Source organism: Megalops cyprinoides, chromosome 2 (assembly GCF_013368585.1).
Source record: "Megalops cyprinoides isolate fMegCyp1 chromosome 2, fMegCyp1.pri, whole genome shotgun sequence".
Lineage (NCBI taxonomy): Eukaryota > Metazoa > Chordata > Actinopteri > Elopiformes > Megalopidae > Megalops > Megalops cyprinoides.
In genome coordinates, this window is record NC_050584.1 from 49,691,822 (window position 1) to 49,714,055 (window position 22,234).

The 22,234-nt window shown below is 41.4% G+C and overlaps 1 protein-coding gene across 1 annotated transcript in view; it reads right to left on the bottom strand.

Moving 5' to 3' along the window:
• syde2 (synapse defective 1, Rho GTPase, homolog 2 (C. elegans)) overlaps positions 1 to 19,657 on the bottom strand; it is a 32,638-nt gene extending 12,981 nt beyond the window's left edge. Inside the window, exons 1-3 of the mRNA XM_036521281.1 lie at positions 17,384 to 19,657; positions 10,453 to 11,130; positions 2,677 to 3,779 (exon numbers count right to left, since the gene is read on the bottom strand). Coding sequence (XP_036377174.1) covers positions 2,677 to 3,779; positions 10,453 to 11,130; positions 17,384 to 19,502 — 3,900 coding nt within the window. The 5' untranslated portion in view covers positions 19,503 to 19,657. The remainder of the gene's footprint in view (positions 1 to 2,676; positions 3,780 to 10,452; positions 11,131 to 17,383) is intronic.
• Positions 19,658 to 22,234: the final 2,577 nt, after the last annotated feature.

The following is a 22,234-nucleotide window of genomic DNA, read 5'->3' on the forward strand; positions in this document are numbered from 1 at the left end:
CTGTCAACCGAGAAGTATGAGCTCCTCAGTGATATGCACAATTTGCCTTTATTGTGTAAACAGATCCCCTTGACACAATGTTATGTATGCTAAATTTGCTGTCCATCATTTCAACATGATCAGTTCAAGCAGGCTGTATAGAGGGAAGACGTGCTCACTGATTAATATTTGATAAATCTATATAATATGTATCAAATGGAAAAGGAGTTATCTTCCACCAGCAGATGTGTACAAAATTAAAACCGAACCTGGAGATATGAAAGAGGATCACTTTATGGGGTACAACTGCACCTGAATCATATGTATCATGATGTGCGAGAAACAACTAATGAAAATTCACTGTATAGGCCAACTTAACAGGACCAATCAGGATGGTATGCTGTTGCTCATACAGTGGACCTCAAGCAGCTATTTCTCTTCTAAATTTGTTTTAGTTGTCTAGCTTTTCACTGACATTCTAAACAAAGAAACTGGCAATCATGTACAAACCACACACTAACATGCAGTTTTTCCCAGCATAATTCTTAGCATATTTTTTCCGTTCACAGACAGAACAAATGCATCTACACATATCCAGTTTTAGCAAACATTTGTGATGATCAATTCAACTCTTATTTCTGCAACAACAATTTACTACTAAGCTACTTTATGGCACTGGTAAAAGGGCTTTTTTCTCTTGCCAACATATTTCTGTTGAGGCTGTCTGTGAGCGAGTCCTTGACTTTGGAAAGGCATGTCAATTTAACAGATCATTAAGAGAAAACAATGGCCATGTGTTTACAGTACCTCACCAGTATGCGCTAGTCACGCTTCTAATCATGCTCTCTGACCGTCAAGCCTCTAGTTTATCAACAGGAACTCCAACAATCAGACACAGGCTGTGTCTAATCTGCCTCTCTCTACAGATGCATGACAAGTAGCTGCTCTTTCTCTGGATTACAGCATTATAGCCTACATTGCTGGCCTTCTGTGGCACTCCTCAGTTGATTCAAATGATCAACTCGTTATGAACTCCTGAAGCTGCTTAATAACAAACTGATCATTTACATCAGCTGTGTTAGAGCAAGGAGAGATCTAAAAAATGCAGGACAAGGGTTCCTCCAGGAGAAGTTTGGGAAACGCTGATCTAGAGAACTGATACCCCTTGGTGACGAAGGACTCTGCATTTTCTGTCAGTAGTTCCTGCGCTATCTACAAGTGGTGAGCGACACACATCACCAAAAGGAAACAATAGCTCCTTAATTAAACACAACTGAAACATTTCCTGTGCTGAAAGTACTGCTTCCTGAAGTATTCCAGGCCACCGATTATCCAGTCCAGAGAGAGAGAGAGAGAGAGAGAGAGAGAGACAGAGAGAGAGAGAGACTGTGTTTGATATTTAAACAGCTGTGGAGTTGACAAACTCTCAACTGTCCAGAGTGAAGAGAGAGAGGCTCAATGAGTTGCCAAAATACCGTCGCACCTGCACCTTTCACAGCCCGTCAGCTTTTGACCTCCCTAACCTGTGTTGCTTGTAATAAAATTCTGCAATTTTTAGAAAAGATTCTAAAAAGGTGTGTCCACGGTCTGTCCATTTTCCTGCAACTTTAACTGAATTGACAATGCCTATTGCACAGGACAGGATGTCTGTAACTTTCACACACAATTTCACAAGACAGAAAAGTTAAGGAAAGAAGAGAACATGGCTAATTTTATTCTGACAAAGACGTTGGCAATAGAGAATACAAGCTGAACTTTGTTTTTCCCTCCCTCTTAACACAGACTTAAACTAAATCTGCACTCATGGTGTGCACTATGTTTAAATACATACCACACATACGCCTGGCATGCCTTTCTGACACAAAACTGTTTGAGGAGTTGGAAAACGTCAACAGCCATAACAGCCACAGGCGAGCTCTGAGAGGATTCCTTTTCACACAGAGCAAACAGCCTTTTTCAGCGCAGAGGATGAGTCTTTTCTATTCTGAAGACCCTTTTCTTCAGGCACATTACATTTAAAGAGATACCGTGAGTCTGTCCTACGTGTTTTCGTGACACATCCTATAAATTCCTCCTAATCTAGCGTAGATCCCCCCACAGCATAGACAGAGGTGTGAGGAGGCTGGACTGAGGGCCCCTACCGCTTTAATAATATCCTGCGTCTGCCGCGCTCAGCACCAGCCGCGCCTGCCAGGGCTGCATGCTTTTCTAATTAATACAGAGAGCTCTTAGGATTAAAAGACAGGCCCTGCAGCTCACAGCTGATAAATGTTCTTTATAGACCTGGAGCGGCCTGCAGCACTCCTTCGTACCACCGGTGAAGGATAGCACATGAACAGTGGCCAGACACTTTTATTGCCAGCGTCTCCACTCCAATTAGGAGGAATGAAAGCCAAAGTCTAGCGTTGGTGGCAGTGGCTTCAGGGGAAAGGAAAAACCATGAACTGGTGTTTCTGCGACACTCCTTTCAGCTATGTCTTGATCATATCAAGTACACTGCAACTCTATACACTGCAACACTCTTTACAATCCATACAACCAGCTTGAATGATGTAATATACTTAACAATGTAAACATTAAAGAATAACAAAGTTACAGTCCCCTTATAGTAATGCACTGTCTGCTAACTAAAGTGAGTGTTGTAGTCTTCCCCAGGCCCAGCTCCTGTCACTACAGAGACAACCCCAGCGTCCTCACCTGACAACCCCGCCTCTCGATCTCTGTGATGCATTTCTCAATGAGCAGAGGCACCATCAGCCCGACATTCTCCCGCTCCACCACCTTCCAGGCCTCTACCCCGAACACCTGGGGGTCCCGCTCCGTGTCCGGCCCATCGAGCGAGTTCTGCCACTGGTCCATGAGGTTCAGCTTGACATAGATCATGCCCCGGGGCTCCAGCTTGACAGCCAGCTGGTGCGTCTTGGTGACCCTGAAGAGTGTGGGCAGAACTACCGTGCCATGGCAGCAGACACGGTTCTTACGTGGTGTGGGCTCCCAGCTGAACACCACCAGTTTCAGGTGCTGGGCGTTCTCCAGCTCGATGTTGAAGGTGTGGTCCATGTCCAGGAAGGTAGTTCTGCAGGTGAGCAGGGCTGTGCGGGCCTTGTTGACAGAGTCCACCTGAATGGCGCAGTAGACGTCCCGTGAGTCGATGCGTGGGGGCTTCAGGTCCTCCGCCCCATAGAAGTGCAGGCTCATGAGGCCTGAGATGTACTGAGCGCACTTGGGCTGCTCCATGAAGCTGTAGTGTCGGAAAGCGTCAATGTCCAGCTCAGTGCCATGCAGCTTGGGGCTGCAGCCGGCCAATGACTCCTTGCCCTTTCCTGCCTTGCTCTCGGAGCCGTGCTTTCCCGACTTGGCCACCAGCTCAGGGGAGTCACCGTCACTGAGGTAGCCCCCTTTACTGGCGGACTTGGAGCTCCCACTGTTCTTCTTCTTGCTGTAGCTATGCTGGGTGGAAACACTGCTGTCTAGGTGGTAACGTGAGATGACATTTCTGCTGGCTGCTGTCTGGCTGCCCCCAGAGGAAAGGCTGGGAGGGCCTTGGCCACGCTCTACCCCACCCTGATTTTTAGGAGAGGAAGGCCGTGGCTCTGGCTGGCTAGTATTGCTACTGGGTGTCCCTTTCACACTCAGCTTCCTGCTTAGCTCCGGTAACTTCTTCATCTTCATAGACAGCTTCCTCACAGTGCGGGGAGACTTGATCTTGTCTGGAAAGGACCAGTTAATGGCACTTCCCTTTTTCAGGGGGTTGGGGCTGGAGGGAGGTGAAAAGCCAGGGTTTGACAATTCAGGGCAATCTGGGAAAACACACAGGCAAACAAAGAGGCCAAGGTTAGCATAGACAGGAGTTATTTAGGAATGTCAACTATAATAAGAGACATTAACATTAAACAGAGTTTATTACTCTGTGGTTTTATAAATCTGATTCTGTCTCAGACAATTGACAGTTCCCATGATCCAAGCCAAAACGGAAAAAAACAATTGCTTCTGGTATATTTTTGCAGCACATACAAACAGCAGGGAATTTTTTTAAGGTTCTGAAGATGCAGGAGTCTGCAACTTATGTCCAGACTCCTTTTATTGACCAAATTTACACTTGAGTAGTATTATTACAATACAGTGCACTGAGAGGAGACTGTACCCATGTCTGGACAATGCATTCTTGTGGCCTCATAGTGTGTTTTAGTGCATTAAATGAAAGTGAAATTATGGCAGACTTAATCGTCTTGATCTAGTCCAGCCTAATAAATGAAATTTAACACTGCTTAAGCCACTATTCCAAGCACATCCCCCATTATGTCATTAAAAGAACATCTGAGAACTTGTAAGAGGGTGAACAAGACAACTCATCCCGTTTCTAGGGCAGGAAGGGAAAAAAATCTAATCCCAAAAAAGATTTGACAAAAAGCATTACTTAATACATCTCAAAACCTCTTTCTCAGGCATTGCCCTCTAGATAACCTTCACTGGGTCCTTATGCTGTTAGCACAAGCAAAATGCTCTTTTCCCCACAAAACCTCCAGGCCAGATGACTTATTCTATTGTTGTGTGTTAAGTTCACAAGGCTAAAACAGTCCATCTACACTGAGCTGTCTGCCTTCAGATTGAACCCAGACATTGGCAGAAGAGGACTCTGCATGATTAAAACATAATTTTTAGCATGAGGGACTCCTGCTGTTAACTCCAGGAGTCTTAGCCCATTACAAACAAAAATGGCAGATTTTTAATCTGCTCTCCTAATAGGATTTCCTCCTTCACTTTCCCTCTTTAGGACATTAAAGGAAGATGACGCCAAACTGGTGAACACTCGGCACCTGATAACCTGATCAAAATTTTACATCAGAAAATGATCAAGAAACGTGCATGTATGCATTTTTATTAAAACCACACAGACAGCAAATTACAGATTTATGAATAAAAGTCAGTGTCAACAGGGGTAGCAGCCAATCTCCAGAAAAAGTTAATACTTAAGTCATATAACAGCAAAAAAGGCAACATCAATAATCTTTCCACTTTTTAACCACAAAAATGGGCTTCCTGGGCTCTACAAGGAGCTTCTGTTCTCTTCAAATTCTCAGCAACACACAATTCCAGTTTTGTTTTTGTTTTTAACCGTGATTCCTCTGCTCTCCTGAAACAAAGACTGGTTCTGTTGCCTCTTCACAGCAGTGAGCAGTGGCATGGACTGCCAACGGGGCCAGCTCTATTTTCAGAGGGCCTGCTGTGCTATTCTGGCAGGAGAGGGACAAGAGCTGTGGGACTGGGCAGATGAGGGACAAAGGCAGCCCTTGTCCTGCAAATCAGCACCCTGTCCGACGGCTGGGCCGGCCTGCGGCATTCCGTAATAATCACAGCCATGTTTGGACCCTTTTCTTTCACGAATATTTCCCTTTTCACTCTTCCTGCCAATAAGCTGTGCAAATAACGAAAGAGGAAGCTGGTGGAGATGATGTCCAGCTCTGCGATGGAGCCCATAGGCTGGTCACCATGTGCGAATACCCTGGGATATGCCAAATAACATCTGTGGGTAGAAGACCCAAGCTCTCAAAGGACCTGCTGCCTACAGCATGAATTTTTTCAAGCAAGTCAGTAGTGTTTGCACATTTGTTCACCTACACTTCCTGGCAGGGCCTCAAAAGTAAGTATACCTTTTTTCCACTAGCTTGCTCTTAAAACACACCATACAAAGTTGGTTCTGGTAAAAGATGAAAGAGATGGTTTGGGTTCTATTGGAACTTTTGTTTTTGACTGATTTGCCAAACCCAGTTGTTTCCCACTGGAAATGCTTTTGAGAGCATTTACTATTTAACATGATTATTCGTGATTTCAGCCTCTGATCATAAATTCTCAAACAACCTGCCTTCATTAGATTTTTATTAAGCATACAAATAACTATTTTTTTTGCTAATGAATAGGCTGAATAAAAGCTATTTCTTATAATCACGGCAAAAACTTCATGTCCGCATTGTGTTGTGCTACTTATAGGCTTCAAATGGTAAATGCATAAATGCCCCAGAATATGCAAAGATCATTTCAAATGATTAACAGCAAAGGCATACCCCCTTAGTACAAAAAGATGAGTCACATTTTCTGTCCATTTCAGTTGACAGCTGCACGGGATATAGAGGCATTTACGGGAGTGGAAATTACCCCAACAAATTATGCAACTGACAGTTGTGAGTAGCTAACAGTTTTTTTTTTTTTGACAGTTCCAAATTGTCTGTGCATTTTTCCATAAGACACTGCTCTGCCCCCGCCACTTCACATTATTCATCTGTGCATATCTGCTCCCAGCATGCTGCAGTCGGATCTAACTTCAGGTACAAATACAGTACCGCTAGACTGCAGCCACTGTGGTGTAAGGAGGCCGATGTGCTTTCTGAGGGGACGCAAGCACTCTGTGAATGTCCCATGCTGTCAGGCAACCACAACCCTGCCCTAATCCAGAGGGTTTATCAAACTGAGGCACTAGAGGCAGACACGCATTGCCCCCTTACCTGAGATTCTGTCACCCAGTTTGAAACCCTACCCCCAGGGCCAAACTCAGGAGTCAGGAGGTGAAAGGCTGCATTCCACAAACTGGAACTGGAGAAGACTGAACCCTTTCTCCGCAACCACTCCCCCCCTCCACCCCCCAACACCCAACCCCAGGCACCCGGCCCACAACACCTCTGACAAAACATCAGCCGCCATTTACAGCCCATGATTGCTCTTAATAAGGCACGGCCCAGACAGGTGCTGATGGAGCGGGAGCTGCTGCCGGTCAAGCCGCTAATTAAGGGGAGGCTTTGAGAGGCCTCTGAAGAGGATCCAACTGCCTCTGCCGTGCAGTGCCTTCTGCCCTGCTTTCAAATCATTCAGCCCCAACTGCGACTGCTTCCTTCCTAAATAAAATATCTGCTCACATTTGCACATGGATTAATAAAATAATGTGCGGATCTCCACACCATAAACAATACTGCAAAAACAAGCATGCAGACTCACAATATGTTTATTGTCTATTGGAAATGTGTAAATGACAGACCTTTCCTTACTGTTGTTATAATTATATCTAAGTAACATCTATTTTTCTCATATCATCTTTTCCAAATCAATCAGTCTGGAAGGCTTTCAGAGGGCAACAGGAGTTGAGGCGCTTCAACACAAAGGTTACAAAAAGCCTAATACAGGAGGGCACGGGGAGGGCCTCTCACTGCCAGAAGATGGCCGCCTGCCAAAGGCTATTTTTCTACTCTACAAGGCCAAGTCTCTTCCATTTTGCCAGACCTTTCTTCAGCAACCAGCACATCCCTGAATTCAAACAGTCAACTCTAATCAAATGATCTAGGACCATTCTTTTCTAATTTACCAAAACAAGCATGCACTGACAACATTCATAACTGAGTGTTTCTAATGTGGCTTGAGTCATAAGGAACGTCTAAAATCATGCACACCGTTCACATTCAAAGAACCTGAAGTTTCATTTAGGCTGAGATTGACATGATGCTGCTAAGAGTCAAAGGTTCTGTCTCCTTTCACTCCTTCATCTTACTTATGCCCACCAAACTATTTCATACTTTACACAGACTTGAAAACACAGAATCTGGGTCCAGATCATTTGCAATTTGGAATGTGCATGACAGGCAGGCCTGTGCTCCTCTTTTATGATATGAGAGCTTTACAGTGCACCTGCTCACAATGCAGGATCTTGTGACTCTTAAGAAACCATCAAGCTGCTCGCAGAAGCAGGACAGCATTGAGAACACTGGTGAGGCATTTTCAACCTCCCATCACATGGATACAGCTGGGATGAAGTTATAATCATTGAGGCTTAATCAAAGTGGTGGTCCATCCATTAGAAACAGCTCTACCCTACAGTAACCAAAACTGTGAAAGTAAGGCAGTAATCAAAAAGTCAATTCATTCTTCTCTGCCCTCCAAAGAGTTTTGCATGTTCATAGTTCGCAATTTCTGATCTAACCCATGTTCAAAATATGTGATTCAAAATGGAAAACAAACAGTAGCAGCAACCTGAAGCTTCAGGCTTCTTTCTGAAAATGAATTTCCAACAATGTCAGTATTGACTGGCAATTTGAAAGCAGAGATAACGGTTTTACAGAATTTACCTTAATGAGAGGGCTTCAATCACATGAAAGCACCACAAGCCACTTTGCCTGGCATGCCACAGTCACATGTAGATAAGATGTCAACTCAGATTACATCCTGAGGGATTACGGACATCTTAACTGGTTTAAAGAAGCAGCGGCATGTCAATCAAGGCTCATCATCATGACAGCACAACGAATTACTTAACAGCATTGGTCTACTCTCTTTGATCTCATATAAATGTCTGAGTTTGTTGAAATACTGCAGGGTATGGTATTGGTGAACCTCAAGAATAACCAAAGTCAACAACAACCAGGGGGTTTCAGAAGAGAAACACTAAATGCCTTTCCTAACAGATCTAAGATGACTGAGCAACAAGACTGTAACAGTGTTTCAAGATTCCTGGCATGGTTTTTGTATGTTCACTAATGCTTCAAAGTGGAACATATCAGCTAAATTAGGTAAAATCACACCCTCAGTGAACCTGTCATTTTCTCCTTAAAAAGTCATCTGTACATCAATATCAGACAAGGTTCTTTACAATTTTGTATAAATCCTTACTTAAAAACTTACTCAGTGCTCAGTGAGTTAAATTAATCAATTTGGCGTCACTCATTCATCAATGGGGTGACTCAGACCCCACTTTAGTCCTCCATGCATAAATTCAAACCTCTTCTAGTAAACCCGTTCACTATAAAGACGTTCATAAGCTCAGCACATGATTTCACTCAAAGATTTCACTCAACTCTTCTGTCAAAAGCTCTACTTGTTTGCCATCTGTCAATCATGCCAGTGTCATCCCCACAATGACACACTGACCAATAGGATAATGTAAATGAAGTCTACCCAGTGGAAGTTTCCATATGTTACAGATGCAAGGCATTTCACAGACAATTTCCATTAATGACTAACTATAAAAACAAGACATTTTCTCAATATCATTTGTGACCCTCTTCACTCCACAATGACACCATCAATGAAACTAAAAGAAATAGGATTAATTATCCTTTCAAATTTAAAAAACACAACATTATGAAGAAATAAGAAAATATGTTAATGAAGATTTTGCCTATTTCACATCCTCATCACATCCTGCTTTGCTTTGCTGTATCAAATGTACACTACCTGTCTCCTAGCCTCCATTTGCTCTGAGCTACAGACTTTCCCTTCTGCTTACAAGACACACAGAATAAATTTCCCATAATGAAGCCCAAAATGAAAGACTCAGAAATGCAAAGCCACAAACAGGTTTTGTTCTGTTGACTGCTATTGAAAAAGGAGATTCCCTCTGAGAAAGTCCACAGCACTTCTCAAACGTGTGCTGGGATATCAAACCTCTTAAATGTTTTTTCAGATAAAGTTCTGAAAACTTTGGAACCTTATAAAGACACAAATTTAAACAAGGGCCCAGAGGAGCCATGAGAGGTATGCAGCACACTAGGTGCAGAGTGAAAATTGCATGACACAACTGAGATCTTTTGTGTGCCATGTATAATTTTCACTAAAAAAATTCTAATTATGGGTTCACACTGAGATTTGTCAAAATGACAAAGCTGCTGTTGCCACATCAAAGGAAAAAACAAACATGTTATGTTACTGATGTGTGCCACCTTTCATTACAAATGACGTCTGTATTATCATGTAAGCACACTGTAATACGTAACTCTCATGTCTGGGGATGGTACATATTATACAAATTTTTCTAATTCTTATATACAGCTACATTCAAGACTAAGTTACCTTTTGCATCAACTCTACGTTTAGCTCTAATACAGGCCCATAAAACAGAACATTTTAGTAGCACAGGCCTACTTCTTGGGGTATGGGATCTGCAGCAGTGCTCCAGGACCCTGGCTGGCTTAGGGACATTTAGAAAGAGAGCAATTAACCAGCAAGTTGCTAACCATCTGGAGTAAAGGCATCTGTGAGTGAGTCAGCCTGTTTGGCTGACTTGTGAACAAATCATTGGCTGTTATGGAAATGGAAGGGCTAAATTCTGGGTTGATCTCTTGAGTCAGGTCTCAAGGTAGCCACAGCTGAGATTCAGGTGTGGGGAATACAAGAAGAACTTTATAATTTATGAAAATATGATTAACTACATGTACCTTAACCACTTGATTGGTGTAATGGTGTAGAATAAATAGAACACATAAGAGGAATTTAAGAAAGTAGCTGACCGGCTGAAAAATCCGCCAACTGTTCACACAGCACAAGGCTAGGTTTTACTTTTTTCACAATGATCTACTATTGATAGTGACTTTTGTCCTGTCAAGAATAAAGGTAAACAAGCTTGATATCTATATCATTGCAAAATGGTTTCTGAAAATGAGGACTGGAAAACATTTATCTCATTTGTGCTGTGAAGAAAGAGAAGATGCACTGTACCTGGCACTGTAGCCCTGGGTGCTGCATTCTCCTCTGTAGGCTTGCACGCAAACATCTGCCTGGGCAGCTGTACGGGGTCCATGGAATGTGTGGTATTCGCATGACTTGCCTCATTGCATGGACCGCCCTGACATTCCCCAACACCCTCCAGACCGGTGGAAGACACCCCCGGAGCCCGCCCCAAGTCCTGGCTGCTCGTTTTCCTCTGGGGGGCCAGGTGCGCAGTCGCAGGGGTGACCTGCAGCCTGCTGCTGTGGGGTGGCTCCGGCTCCTCGTCCTCGGGGATGGGGTTGTACCAGATCTCTCCTTCGTCGTCTGCATCATTCTCCTCGGCCGGGTCCACAGCCCTGGGCTGGGCGGCACTCCTGGTGTGGCTCACGGAGGTGTGAGACAGGTGCAGACGAGGGGGCTTGCAGGGGCCAGTTGGGGCGAAGGGGGGTACAGGCTTGTGGCCTTCAGCAGAAGGGCTGGGGGGGCTAGACACCTGACCCTGGTCTTCCACTGTTCCCACGGTAACCAGGCCATCCTCAGGGGCGTGGCCCTTCCCTGAGCTCTGCTGAAGCCAATTGCGCTTCTTAGAGACAGTGATGGTGTTGAGAGGGGGTCGGGACTCATTAAACTTGCTAACTCTCACCTCTCTGGTAGTTGTGATGGAGCTGTGGACATTTTCAATCAGGGCTGAAAAATAAAACAGAAACATGAGTGTCCCAACATGAAAGACAAGCTTCTTCATGAGATCATCAGCAGACATCCTCATATACAACAATACACTTCTGATCTATAGCAGAGAAACACATTGTACCATCCAGACAATACCGATCAAGCAAACTGCTCTAGACAAAATACAAATTAACGCCTTACATACATTTTGTAACACTGTGTAACAATTTCGCTGGAGCAGAATACCTTAGTATGTGGCTGGATGGATAACCATTTGCTTTCAATGACACACTGCACTTGTATTATGAAACATATCATTTTGAACGGATACTGATCTGCAAATAAACAAATCTACATAGAGAACATTTAATACATGCCTATGTAATAGTATACTTAAGTAGACAAAAGACATCACACACACAAAGACAGGTTCTATCATAAATATATTATCTGATCTGGGTTTTCCATAACACCTGAGTTTTAATAGGCTCTGAATTATAATTTTTGCTCTGATTACCAAATAGTTCCTAACCACTAGTAACTTAGTTAGAGTAGCTTTCAAAAACGAAACAACAAAATAAAAGCAGAGAAATTATTTGATACACAACTAGGACAGAAAAAAAGTATCTTACTCTTGCCTGGCAAAGAAGTTTTACCAGAATTGGTTTTGTTTTGCTCTGTTCTACTTTGACCAAACACAAACTTTTAATCACATGTTGCAAGCCCTTGGCATGCCACACCAGCACATTAAATGTGGATGACTTCCACTAGGGTAATGTATAAATTCAGAAATAACCGAGGTCATGGAGAGAGAACGCTGTCAAATGCAGGGAGTTCACATTCTTTATCAAAGTTGCAAAGGCTTTAAAATTCTAGAGCGGTGGCTGTAAAAACCAGTTCTAGTAATCTGAAGACTTAAAATATGCCACAGAATATGCGCAAGGAAACAGTAAACATTGTAGTGTTTTACGTCTCAAGCAAAACCAGGACACAGTGGGCATGTTTCTGCAGGGTCCTTCATCAGTATGCAAGAAGAGCAGAGAAGCTACAGGTGCTGTGAGGGCTCTTCATCACATCAGCCAAATTTAACTCTTCAGGTTTCTGTTCCAATGTCTATATGTTTATATATACAGATGGCTACACTCAATTTAATCTGGATAGCAGGATCAAAACAGTTTTAACAGACTTTGGGGCATAACCTTGTATAAAAGACAGCAAAGTAATATACAATACATGTAATAATAACTGACTGCTACAAAGCTAGTATTAAAGATAGAGTATGCTGAGACACCAAGAGAATGCTTTAAATATAACTCGTATCAAACAGTAAGAGTCCAAGGCTTTCAAAACATATGCTAGCTTTAAACAACCAAAAGAATTCAAAGGACTAAGGATCCAAGACAGTTCCTGATCCAACATGCTTTGGAGGTCACATTAAAGATTGTTTTGATAAGTATCTTCTCCCAGACCAGTTGCTGAACATGTTAATGACAAGTTACTTTTCCTCAAGGAAACAGATTTAACAAAACCATAGTTACAATCTGCAAATTACAGACTACAAAGACCATTTTCACTTATACAACAAAATGTATATGGGTGTGTGTGCGTGTGTATAGGGGGGTGTTCAATTTAATTAACACTCTATACAATTATAAAGTGCTGTCTCAGTAGACTGTGATTTATCCATGCAATAAAATAAATGTAATTTCAAAAGGGAATAACATTACATATTGCATGCAATAGCTTTATTCAGTGTGCACTCATGAGAGAGCAATGCTTTTCTGATTTGTTGTTGTTCTTATTGCATCTTTTCAACAGACACAGCAAGTGATTTAATTTGATTAGGTGAAAGAGACATTTTCTTCCTGAGAAATTCCCCAAGCATGCCTTAAATTTCATGTTGAGACCTAGCAAAATGTGACCCTAAAATTTCCTCAGCTATGCTTTTATCTTTGCTATATGCTCATTGTTTTCACCATTCCTATAATGTGAAATGATATACACTTTCACTACAGAGAGGTAGCTACATATTAATTTTTGCTGTACAGAAACCACTTCATATTGCTTATAACCTACTTCCATGTTTACATTGTGAAAAAAGGGTATCAATATTTTTTTCCTGATATCTACCAAATTTGAGCAAGGGACTTAAGGCATAGAAACAACCGTGCCATTTCATCAAAAATGTCAGGTACAATAGGATTTTCAGTATTTATTTATTATAATTTCTGAAAGAGTGTTTGTGTTGAATTGCTCTCTCTTGACAGGAAGTGCATACCTTTAAGGGGGTCTTTCATAATACACCAGACACATGCTCTCACACGCACAACATTCCAGTCTATAGCAAAAGATTTACAACCATCTCCCTCTTTTCACACTCACAGTGAGATAAACACATTTGCCACTGAATCCCAGGCATATTGTAGACCTTTAACTTGCACATTTTTTTCTATTCTACTTTAAATAAAAGTAAAGAAAGCCAAAAATCAAGGCTTACAGCAGTTTGTTGCTCATAAATATGTAAAAACAATTATGAAAAAGCTCTTTTCTCTCTTACCATTTCAACTAATTACAGTGATTCAGTCGAGTTGATGTAGACTCTCAGAGGTATTAAAAAAATTAAATATGTCAATATTATCTGCTTTCAATTTTATGTTTTGTGCATAAGACAAAGTCAGATTTTTAGTTTGTTACAAAGGACAATGTAAATATACACTTCTAATTTAAATCTTAGTTGAGTAAAACAAGTTTCCTCCATATTTCAAAATACATTTCCAGATTTTGTCCTATATAATTAAAAATGTTGAGTGTATAAACTATTCAAAGGGACTTAACAGCGAATTCTGTGATAACATACACCTACATTATCATGTTCTCCTATCCCTTCCCCCACAGTGACCATGCTGATTCAGGAATATAGTGTGGAGTTTTTTTCACAGCAGTATTTGGGATCAGGACTTTAAAAATGGTTTGTGTGTGAGAGCTAGGGATCAATACAAAATATCTAAGAGATCAACACTGCACAAATTTAGCTGTGTCACTTCCCCCTGGTAATCTCTAGAGTGAGTCTCCACATGTCAGAAAGTGCACCACAAGTTGAACAGGCCAACCACTAAATAAACAGTGTGCAATCGCCTGGCATGAGATTCCAGTGATGTTAACATGGGCCCCAATGCTACCAGACCAAGAGACTGCTACAAGAAAAATCACACTAAACTCTGTGGCTCGAGGGGGAGGATAAACTCTCTTCGGTCCCATGCATATAAGCTGTGTGTAACAGATGGCTTGAGTAAATAAGTCAGCAGTGGTGTGTGAAAAAGTGAGTCAAAGTCATCCTTTCTACTGCCACATGTCTCTGCAGCGTCATTAATGGGTGAGAAATGGAGTCACAGTATGGCGTACACACAAATCAAAGAAAAGAGCAGATCTAACAACCACTTTCATATTGTTCAGAAGCCCACCCCCTGCCTGTTTTTTGGACATATTTCACAAACAAGACAGGTAAGGACAGAAAGCTTCCTATTAAGTCAGGCAAAAACAATAAGATGAAGCTTGCCTGGAACAGATCATCAAAGTATCATATTTACTGATATCCATCAGACGATCTGCAGCACTGGCCTGCTGGTTAGCGCAATCATCATCTGATATCTTTCCAGCAGTACCAGCATCTATAAATCCATCGCTGAAACAACTCTCAACAAGAGGAAGCATTGTCCCTTGACTCAGCACTGTGTGTTTATGTAAAAAAAGCATTGTAGCACAGTAACATGGTATGATATGTGATATGGTATTTCATAATCACCAACCCACTGTACCTTAATGTGGCTGTAGTAATGAAAACTGGCATAAAAGGAAGAGCCAGTTACAAAATTTCCCCGATCTTGTCCATGGCTCAGGTATTAATACAAAGCCATAGACTTCATATCTACAACAAAATGGATTTTACTAACATCAGTCATAATCATCTGTTTTGCTAATAAAGTTGTAATGCCAGTGCATTCTCCCTTTCCACTCAGGTCAAATACAGTTTTGAATTACAGTTTTGAGTTTTGAAGGATAAATGTAACATTTTCAAAGGTTTCAGCAGTTTTCAAAGACTGTGGGAATGCAGAAAACAGCTGAATGCTATTGTGAAATGACATTTTATGATCAACGTAGTGTGCTCTTTTTTCAGCAAACATCTGGATTTTTTACCTTAAATATTTCAGCATGTAAATAACAGGCAGTGTGAAACTAGCTCACACACAAAATGCCAAAATGTATATTAAATTAAAGGGACAGCCAGAGAAAAAAGTCTTTGAACAATAGCGGCTTCACTCCCCTGTGGCTGAAACCATGCGGCCTGACTACAGGGAGGTTCATTTAAAACCTTTATTCTCTGCTTGCTTTGGTGACCCTATCAGTACCACAAATAAAGTTCCAGGGTCCAAAACAATCTGCAGGACCAACACTGCTAAGGCCCATCATCCACTACTGTACATCACATTTTTTTTTTTTTGCCTCCAGCAAGCAGTTTCCCCACCCAGAGGCAACAGTTTGCTTGACAACTTAATCACAACATCTGCATACACATCATATATGACAGCCTCTGCTAAACATTTATATGGGGTTCACACCACTCCAATGAAATGTCAAAGCTTAATATGGGGAAAAACAATAAACTTTAAGAACTACAGCAATGATATCACAGCTAAACCTCAATCTAGCTGCTCAATGCATGACTAAACAACCAATCTGTTTTTCAACTTTAAACTGATTTTCATAGCTATCTTAAAATGCTGAATGCACATATAAAATGAAACCACTTAACTAAAGAGAAATAACAGCTGCACGCATTTGTGCAGACAATAAACAGTGCAAATGAGGCAGTCATCTATGCACATTAAGGCAAGGGCACTTAAATATACACTAACACAAATACAACCACATTAATGAAAATATAAAAACCTTTACAGTCTGAAGTTGTAATATACTATAGCTCTTAGACACATCTTTAACTTAGCTCTTTGTAGTGAGCTTTGGCTGGTACAATCTGAGAGCTGACCTTAATAAATACTTAATCACTCTCCATTTCATTCATTCATAGTGAAGAATTAAGTACCAGTGCACAAACAAGTTAGGCAACTGGAGTGGCATTCAAAACATGCACTCAGAAGCCTTTTAAACTCGGGTCTCCAGGAGACTAGGGCAAATCTAACAGTAGTACTTGTGTTTGCCCATTCTTGCCCAGCCCCCACCTCAAGCCCCAAACAACAGGGCCTACATGGGCCAGTTCAAAGTCCTAAGTAACGCTTACTAGGAAACTTCCATCAGGAATACTGTAGTCGATTTCCTTCAAGGGCTCTTCTCAGTAGTCTCCTATAAACAAACAAATATTGGCAGTGGAAAACGCATGTGCTGTGAGAAATTGAGACTGAGGTATCATCAGTGAATTGAGAAATTCAGCAGCCACTGTCAGCCAGGTCAACAGTTGTCCTCTCTGAACAAATGAACATTGCTTCTGCCACACTCCACAGGCCAAACTGTTTGTTGCACTGGTGCAGATAAGGAAAACAAGTGTACACAAGTGTGTGGAATACTGACTATTATCTCAGCTCTGCTGATTACTAGACCCAGAAGCAAAGGAAGAAAGACATGGTAGCTACAAGGTTTTAGCATTAAAAAATGAACGTAATGCAAAAATGTCCAAGTTATGGGTACATGTTCTAATCTTTCCTATTAACCTTCACTTACTTTCATTTGTATGAAGAGATCATCACTTTTGCTAATGTGTTATATGTTCTTCTATGAGTTCCCCTTATGTAACTATGTAGTTGTCACTTGTAATTGCATCTCCAGACTTAAGTAGTTTGACTAATACTCCTAATTTCGCATAAAAATCATGAATAATGGACATTTGTTTCTTGTTTCATGATACAAGTGCTTGTACACCTCTAAAAGTAAAACTTTATATAAAAAATAAATAACTTGATCAACAAAGATTCCCACTCCCCACCAAAGTAGGACTAACAGGTGTGTTAGTAGTTAATTTGCTAACGTGTAACCCCCCACCGTGCTACTAGCTAATCAATGTTAAATGAACTTGAATGAGTGTGAAGAAAGAGACCCGCCACCGGTTAGAAGGACCCACGAGGAAAGCAAAGAGCTGTGGCATTCCATCCCTTTGCTTTGCATCCGGAAGAGCCACCAGTTGAATCTTTAATGGGGAATGACAGCATTCGAGGACCCCAGAGAAAATTTATCCAGTTGCCACGCCTTGCGACGTGCCTACCTGACTGCTGAGCTCCTCCGCAGGGAGCCACGCTTTTGCTTCCTTGAACTCTGGTCATCTGGGTCGCTGCTTTTGTCCTGTTCGAAACCCCGTGGCCAGACCGTAAACTAGACTGGCCGTGGGCACGGAGCGCGGACCCCGTGATGCGCTGCTTCATTTCTGAGGACAGCATGCGTCCTTTGTGCATCCACTCTTGCATTTTGTTGACTGTCACCCCATGGGGCCTCGCAGAGACTCTCTGTGCCCCGCAAAAATCTTGTTTGTTGCCCTGAGTTTCTGCGTTATCGGATGAACCGGTCAGACTACTGACCGAACCACTGCTTTCGTTCAGCAGCCCTTCATCTCCGTTGTCTTGAAGCAAATCGTCACTGCTCATGCCATCATATGTAAGCCGTTTCTCGTTGTTGTCGACTCCAGATACCTTGTTCAAGTCATCCCCAATGTGGCCGACGACATGACGTCGGGAACCGAGGTTTCTGACGCCTAAGGAGTGATCTTTGTAGTACTTCATCGCTCCATCACTAACCGAACGTTTTAAGCTTGGCCTTGTCTTCGTGGCCGATAGGTTTTCAACGCTCTTGCTAATTAGAAGGTTCTTGGCACGTAGTTCGCGGTTTCCGCTGTGATTCAGTGGCACCGCATCTGTGTCGGACACCTGTTGGGGACTGTTTTCTTCAGAGGACCATGCATCACTATCTATGACCTTGGCAGAGGACTGCGAGCAGACACTGTCCTGAGAGTGACTGGAAGTACTCATTGGGTCGAGAAATCCGTTGACATTAACCTGACTATCAAAACTGATATCATGCATTGCATTTATCAGCAAATAATAGGCCTCTTTTAGCTGGGTTCTCAATCTGTCCGTTTCAAGGGCACTCTCATTTATTCTGGTTTTTACACTGTCTTGAATTTCTAGATGCGTCGAAGTTGGGCTATCAACTTGACCAGAGGTTTTTCTTACATTAACTTCAAGGTTATGTGATTCAGATTCATAAAACGGGAGGATTTCATTATCATAATAATCGTCGTCTTCGCTGTCTAATGAATTGTGGCGCTGTGTTCCCTCTCTAACGCCTACAAAACTAGTGGCCACGTTTACGTCACATATTTCTAACTCCGTGGGGAAAAATGTTGGACTTTGTAAATTACTGACTTTGTACTCTCTTGTATGACCCGGCGAACTCTCATAACTTTCTATGTTTCTTATCAAAATATTTTCCTCTGCGTTGCGAGTATCAAGCTGATGATACAAATAGGGTGAACCAAACTGATGCATTTGTATCCCATTTGTGACAGCATTTGTTTCCAATATTCGTTTGCGGTCTGTTTGCAAATTGGCATCTTTTAAGTCTCTAAAGGTTTCCATGAATTGTAGGTTATGTTCAGATTGTAAACAGAAATCCGTCACGTCACAGCGGATCTTTAGATCTTTTTCACAGCCAACATTTGTTCCATTATTCTTTGAAACTGGATACTGACCATCTGCCAATTTATGCGCACCCATATCAGCACAGACCTTTCTGTAGTTTAAAGCATGATTTTCACACAGCCCAAATCCTATCGAGTCTCCCCCTGAATGCTGTCGCGGAATGGGGACAGGGTGTTTTTTCTGCTCTTGTGATCTCCCAAATGACCCAGGTCGCACTTGTCTGGTGAAACTGAGCTCTTGCTTATTAAAACTGCTCATCTCGTCACTGTCGCCCCCTCTTTCCTGCGTTTCTCTTTGAACTGAGACCCCCAAGAGTTCCTCATTAACTCGACCCCTAAGCCCCAAGTCCTCAGTGAACTGGATGTTCCCCCGTCTACTGTTTATGTGCATGGAAGCCTCACACTGTGGAAATGCATTCTCAACAACTGTATTCTCGCGTACTAAACCTATCTCCCCGTTGTCAAATCTCTCCATAAAACAACTATCGTTACCACTCAGAGTGTATGGCAAAGCATTTAACTCAGCGATAAGTATTGCTTGCTGCGTTCGCTCGTCTTGCTTTTGCAAAACTTTGTCTTTACCTTCTCTGCCCCCATTAGCTGCAACGCCGCATCCACCAGCTGTCGTCCCTTTCTTGGATTTCTTCCCCCGAAGTTTAGCTAATAATGTCCTCCGCAGAGGATCAGCCATTCCTTTTCGCCCCTGTGTTTCTCCAGTTTCAGTAGATGCACTTCAGTGAGTGAAAATCAACTTCAGTGGCCTTTCCTTCGATCAAAACTCCCCTGCGATCAGCAACCCTCTCCATTCTCCACTGTCACCGCTCACTCTCTGTACTTCGCCAGCAAGCTAGCTTGGTCGCTCACTTGCCCCCCCCGCAGTTCAAATGCTTGGAATATTTTCTAGCGGGGGTGAAAGGTTATATGCGTATTGCGCAAGCTCTACTCGCAAACACTGCTTTTTGGAGTGTTTATGAGGGAAGAGTAGCTGTTTTATCGGTGTGCTAAAGTTTGACTTGGTATGGAGCAAGGTCTGTTACGCTGAGAGCAGTGTGTATTCGGTAGTATTTACAAATTATCCTTGAGCGAGGTCCAAACGCGATTGGACACGAAGCTCATTTTCTGGCAAAAGGAGGGCTTTGTTGGCGACAGACTGAACGAGAAAGGGAATTCTTTGTTGTTTCCTTTTACAGGATAGAAATTGAACCAAAACTAGTACCAAAATTGTCGTTTGTTATTAGTTATGTTAAACGTAGTTATAGCGAACAACATCAAATATAGCTTAACATGTTTTTTCAAGACATCTCTTTGTTAAGTGTTTCTGCGGAAGATTTTAGTATTTACAAATTCCCGTCAACCGGCCAGATGTCTTAGATTTACGAAGAAGCTCAAAAGTTTACTTCGCCTCTAATAAAAAGTGTAAGAATACGCGACTACATTGTTGTGTGCAAACATAATCCGAAAAGCTACAAAATTATCAGTTTAACAAAAATATTCTGTGTTGTGGAAACCGTAGGACATGAACACATCAAATTTGATAATCAAATAAAATATTATTGTAAGCACTAGTAGTGGTGGCAATAATAGCATGAATATGATTATATGCTCAGCAGATGCCATAATCCGTAGCGATTTACATAGTTTACATTTGACATATTATAAATTTATACAGCTGGAAATTCACTGATGCATTTCAGGTTGAGTAGGCTTCCTTACCCAAGAGTATATAAAAGCAGTGTTCCACCTGGGATTTGAAATTTACAATTGCAAAACAGAAGTCAAGCTATAAACACATTTGTTTAAGTGTTCGGTCTTAGTCTTGTTTATATCTATTTCAAAAGAACACCTTTGCTTACTGTGTTTAAAAACCTGTTACAGCAAGTTCCCTGAAGGATCACCACTGATGAGCTACTCCGAGGCGTGGAAAAAAGAATGCGTCTTGCTTTATTTTATATGTGGTGTTTTATAAAATGTGCAGGACTTTCGGTAGCGTATGTCCGTGAAACGTCCCAGTGAGATAAAATGAATACAGCTGTATTTAGTCAAGAAGTTTTGCTTTAATGAGATGAACTTGACAATAAAAGCCAAAAGAAGCCAGAAGCACAGGAAATGACAGAGCACAAAATTATAAGTACTGGTGTCTGCAGCCAGGGGTTGATCTTTACTCCTTTCAGAATTGCTTCCAGTGGCTGATGTTTTCTGTGGGGGAAAAATGAGGCACACCTATCCAGTAGTCTAATTAATGTTTTCCCATTTTCTCTTATGTACGGGATGCAATTTAAGCAGGTAACTTGTTTGCTAATATGAATAGTTAATACAAAATATACACAATGGAAGTCTGCAGTGACTCTTCATGATATCTGATCATGTGAAATATAATTGTTGAACATATTGGTTAGAATTGTAATGTTAACAGTTTAAGTATATCCATAGTAGTGAATGTGGAGTAGTCCATGTATCACACATTCAGTTAAAAGTAGACTGTCCCCAGTGATCAAAATGCAACAGTCTGCTTTTGTGAATATCTGTTTGTGACACATACGATGCCCCAATGTTTTTGCAGTGCTGTGGAGTAGACTTGTGTAAGTGAAAATATTCTCTAGAATTAAAGTTTTCTTATATCAATCCAAGGTCACATGATTCATTAGATTTAAGATTTTTAGATTTTAGTTTTAGATTATAGATTTAAGTCTCTAAAGCCTATTTGTGTGGATCTTTAGCAGGATTTGATATAAAAGGTGCTAAGAATATACTGTAGGTTTAAATAATTGCATTGCTCTGAACAATTTTAATGTTCTCTCTGTACATCTAATTTTATGTATACAAATCACAATCAAACAAATATGCTTTTAAAAATTACTTTCATTTTCAAATGGACAACAGCAATATACATTTTTACTATCCTTAAGATGAAACGAAATGAATGCTTTTAACAGTAATAATAAATATACCATAAAAAGAAAACATTAGTTCCTATGCTTGTCAGTTTATCACACGTATATGGGTGAAAAGCTTAAGTGACCATAATATTTGACCTGTTTTAGTCAATGTTAGTTTTCTGGAAAGCACATGTTTGTACAAATTTTCTGTATCTCTCTGTCCAGGCATGTTAATTAAAGTCCCAGACCAATGAGAAGAGCCTCCAATCTTTGTTCAAATCAACACCTTTGCTGAAAGCTGTGAAAGTATTTCAGGAAAGAGAGGAAAAACAACCTCAGGCAAAGGATGGAAAAATGACAAATTGGGGCCTACAGAAGTGCTGAAAGTAAGGAAAAGGGGTACCTGTATTTAAATTTTATTTATTTCAGCATATGAAGGATGACATTTTCATAGTGTTAAATGTTAAACGTCTCTCCTCTACAGAATGTCTTGCATTATTGAAGTAAATAAGCCTTACAAATAAGATTTAAAGGCATCATACAGACA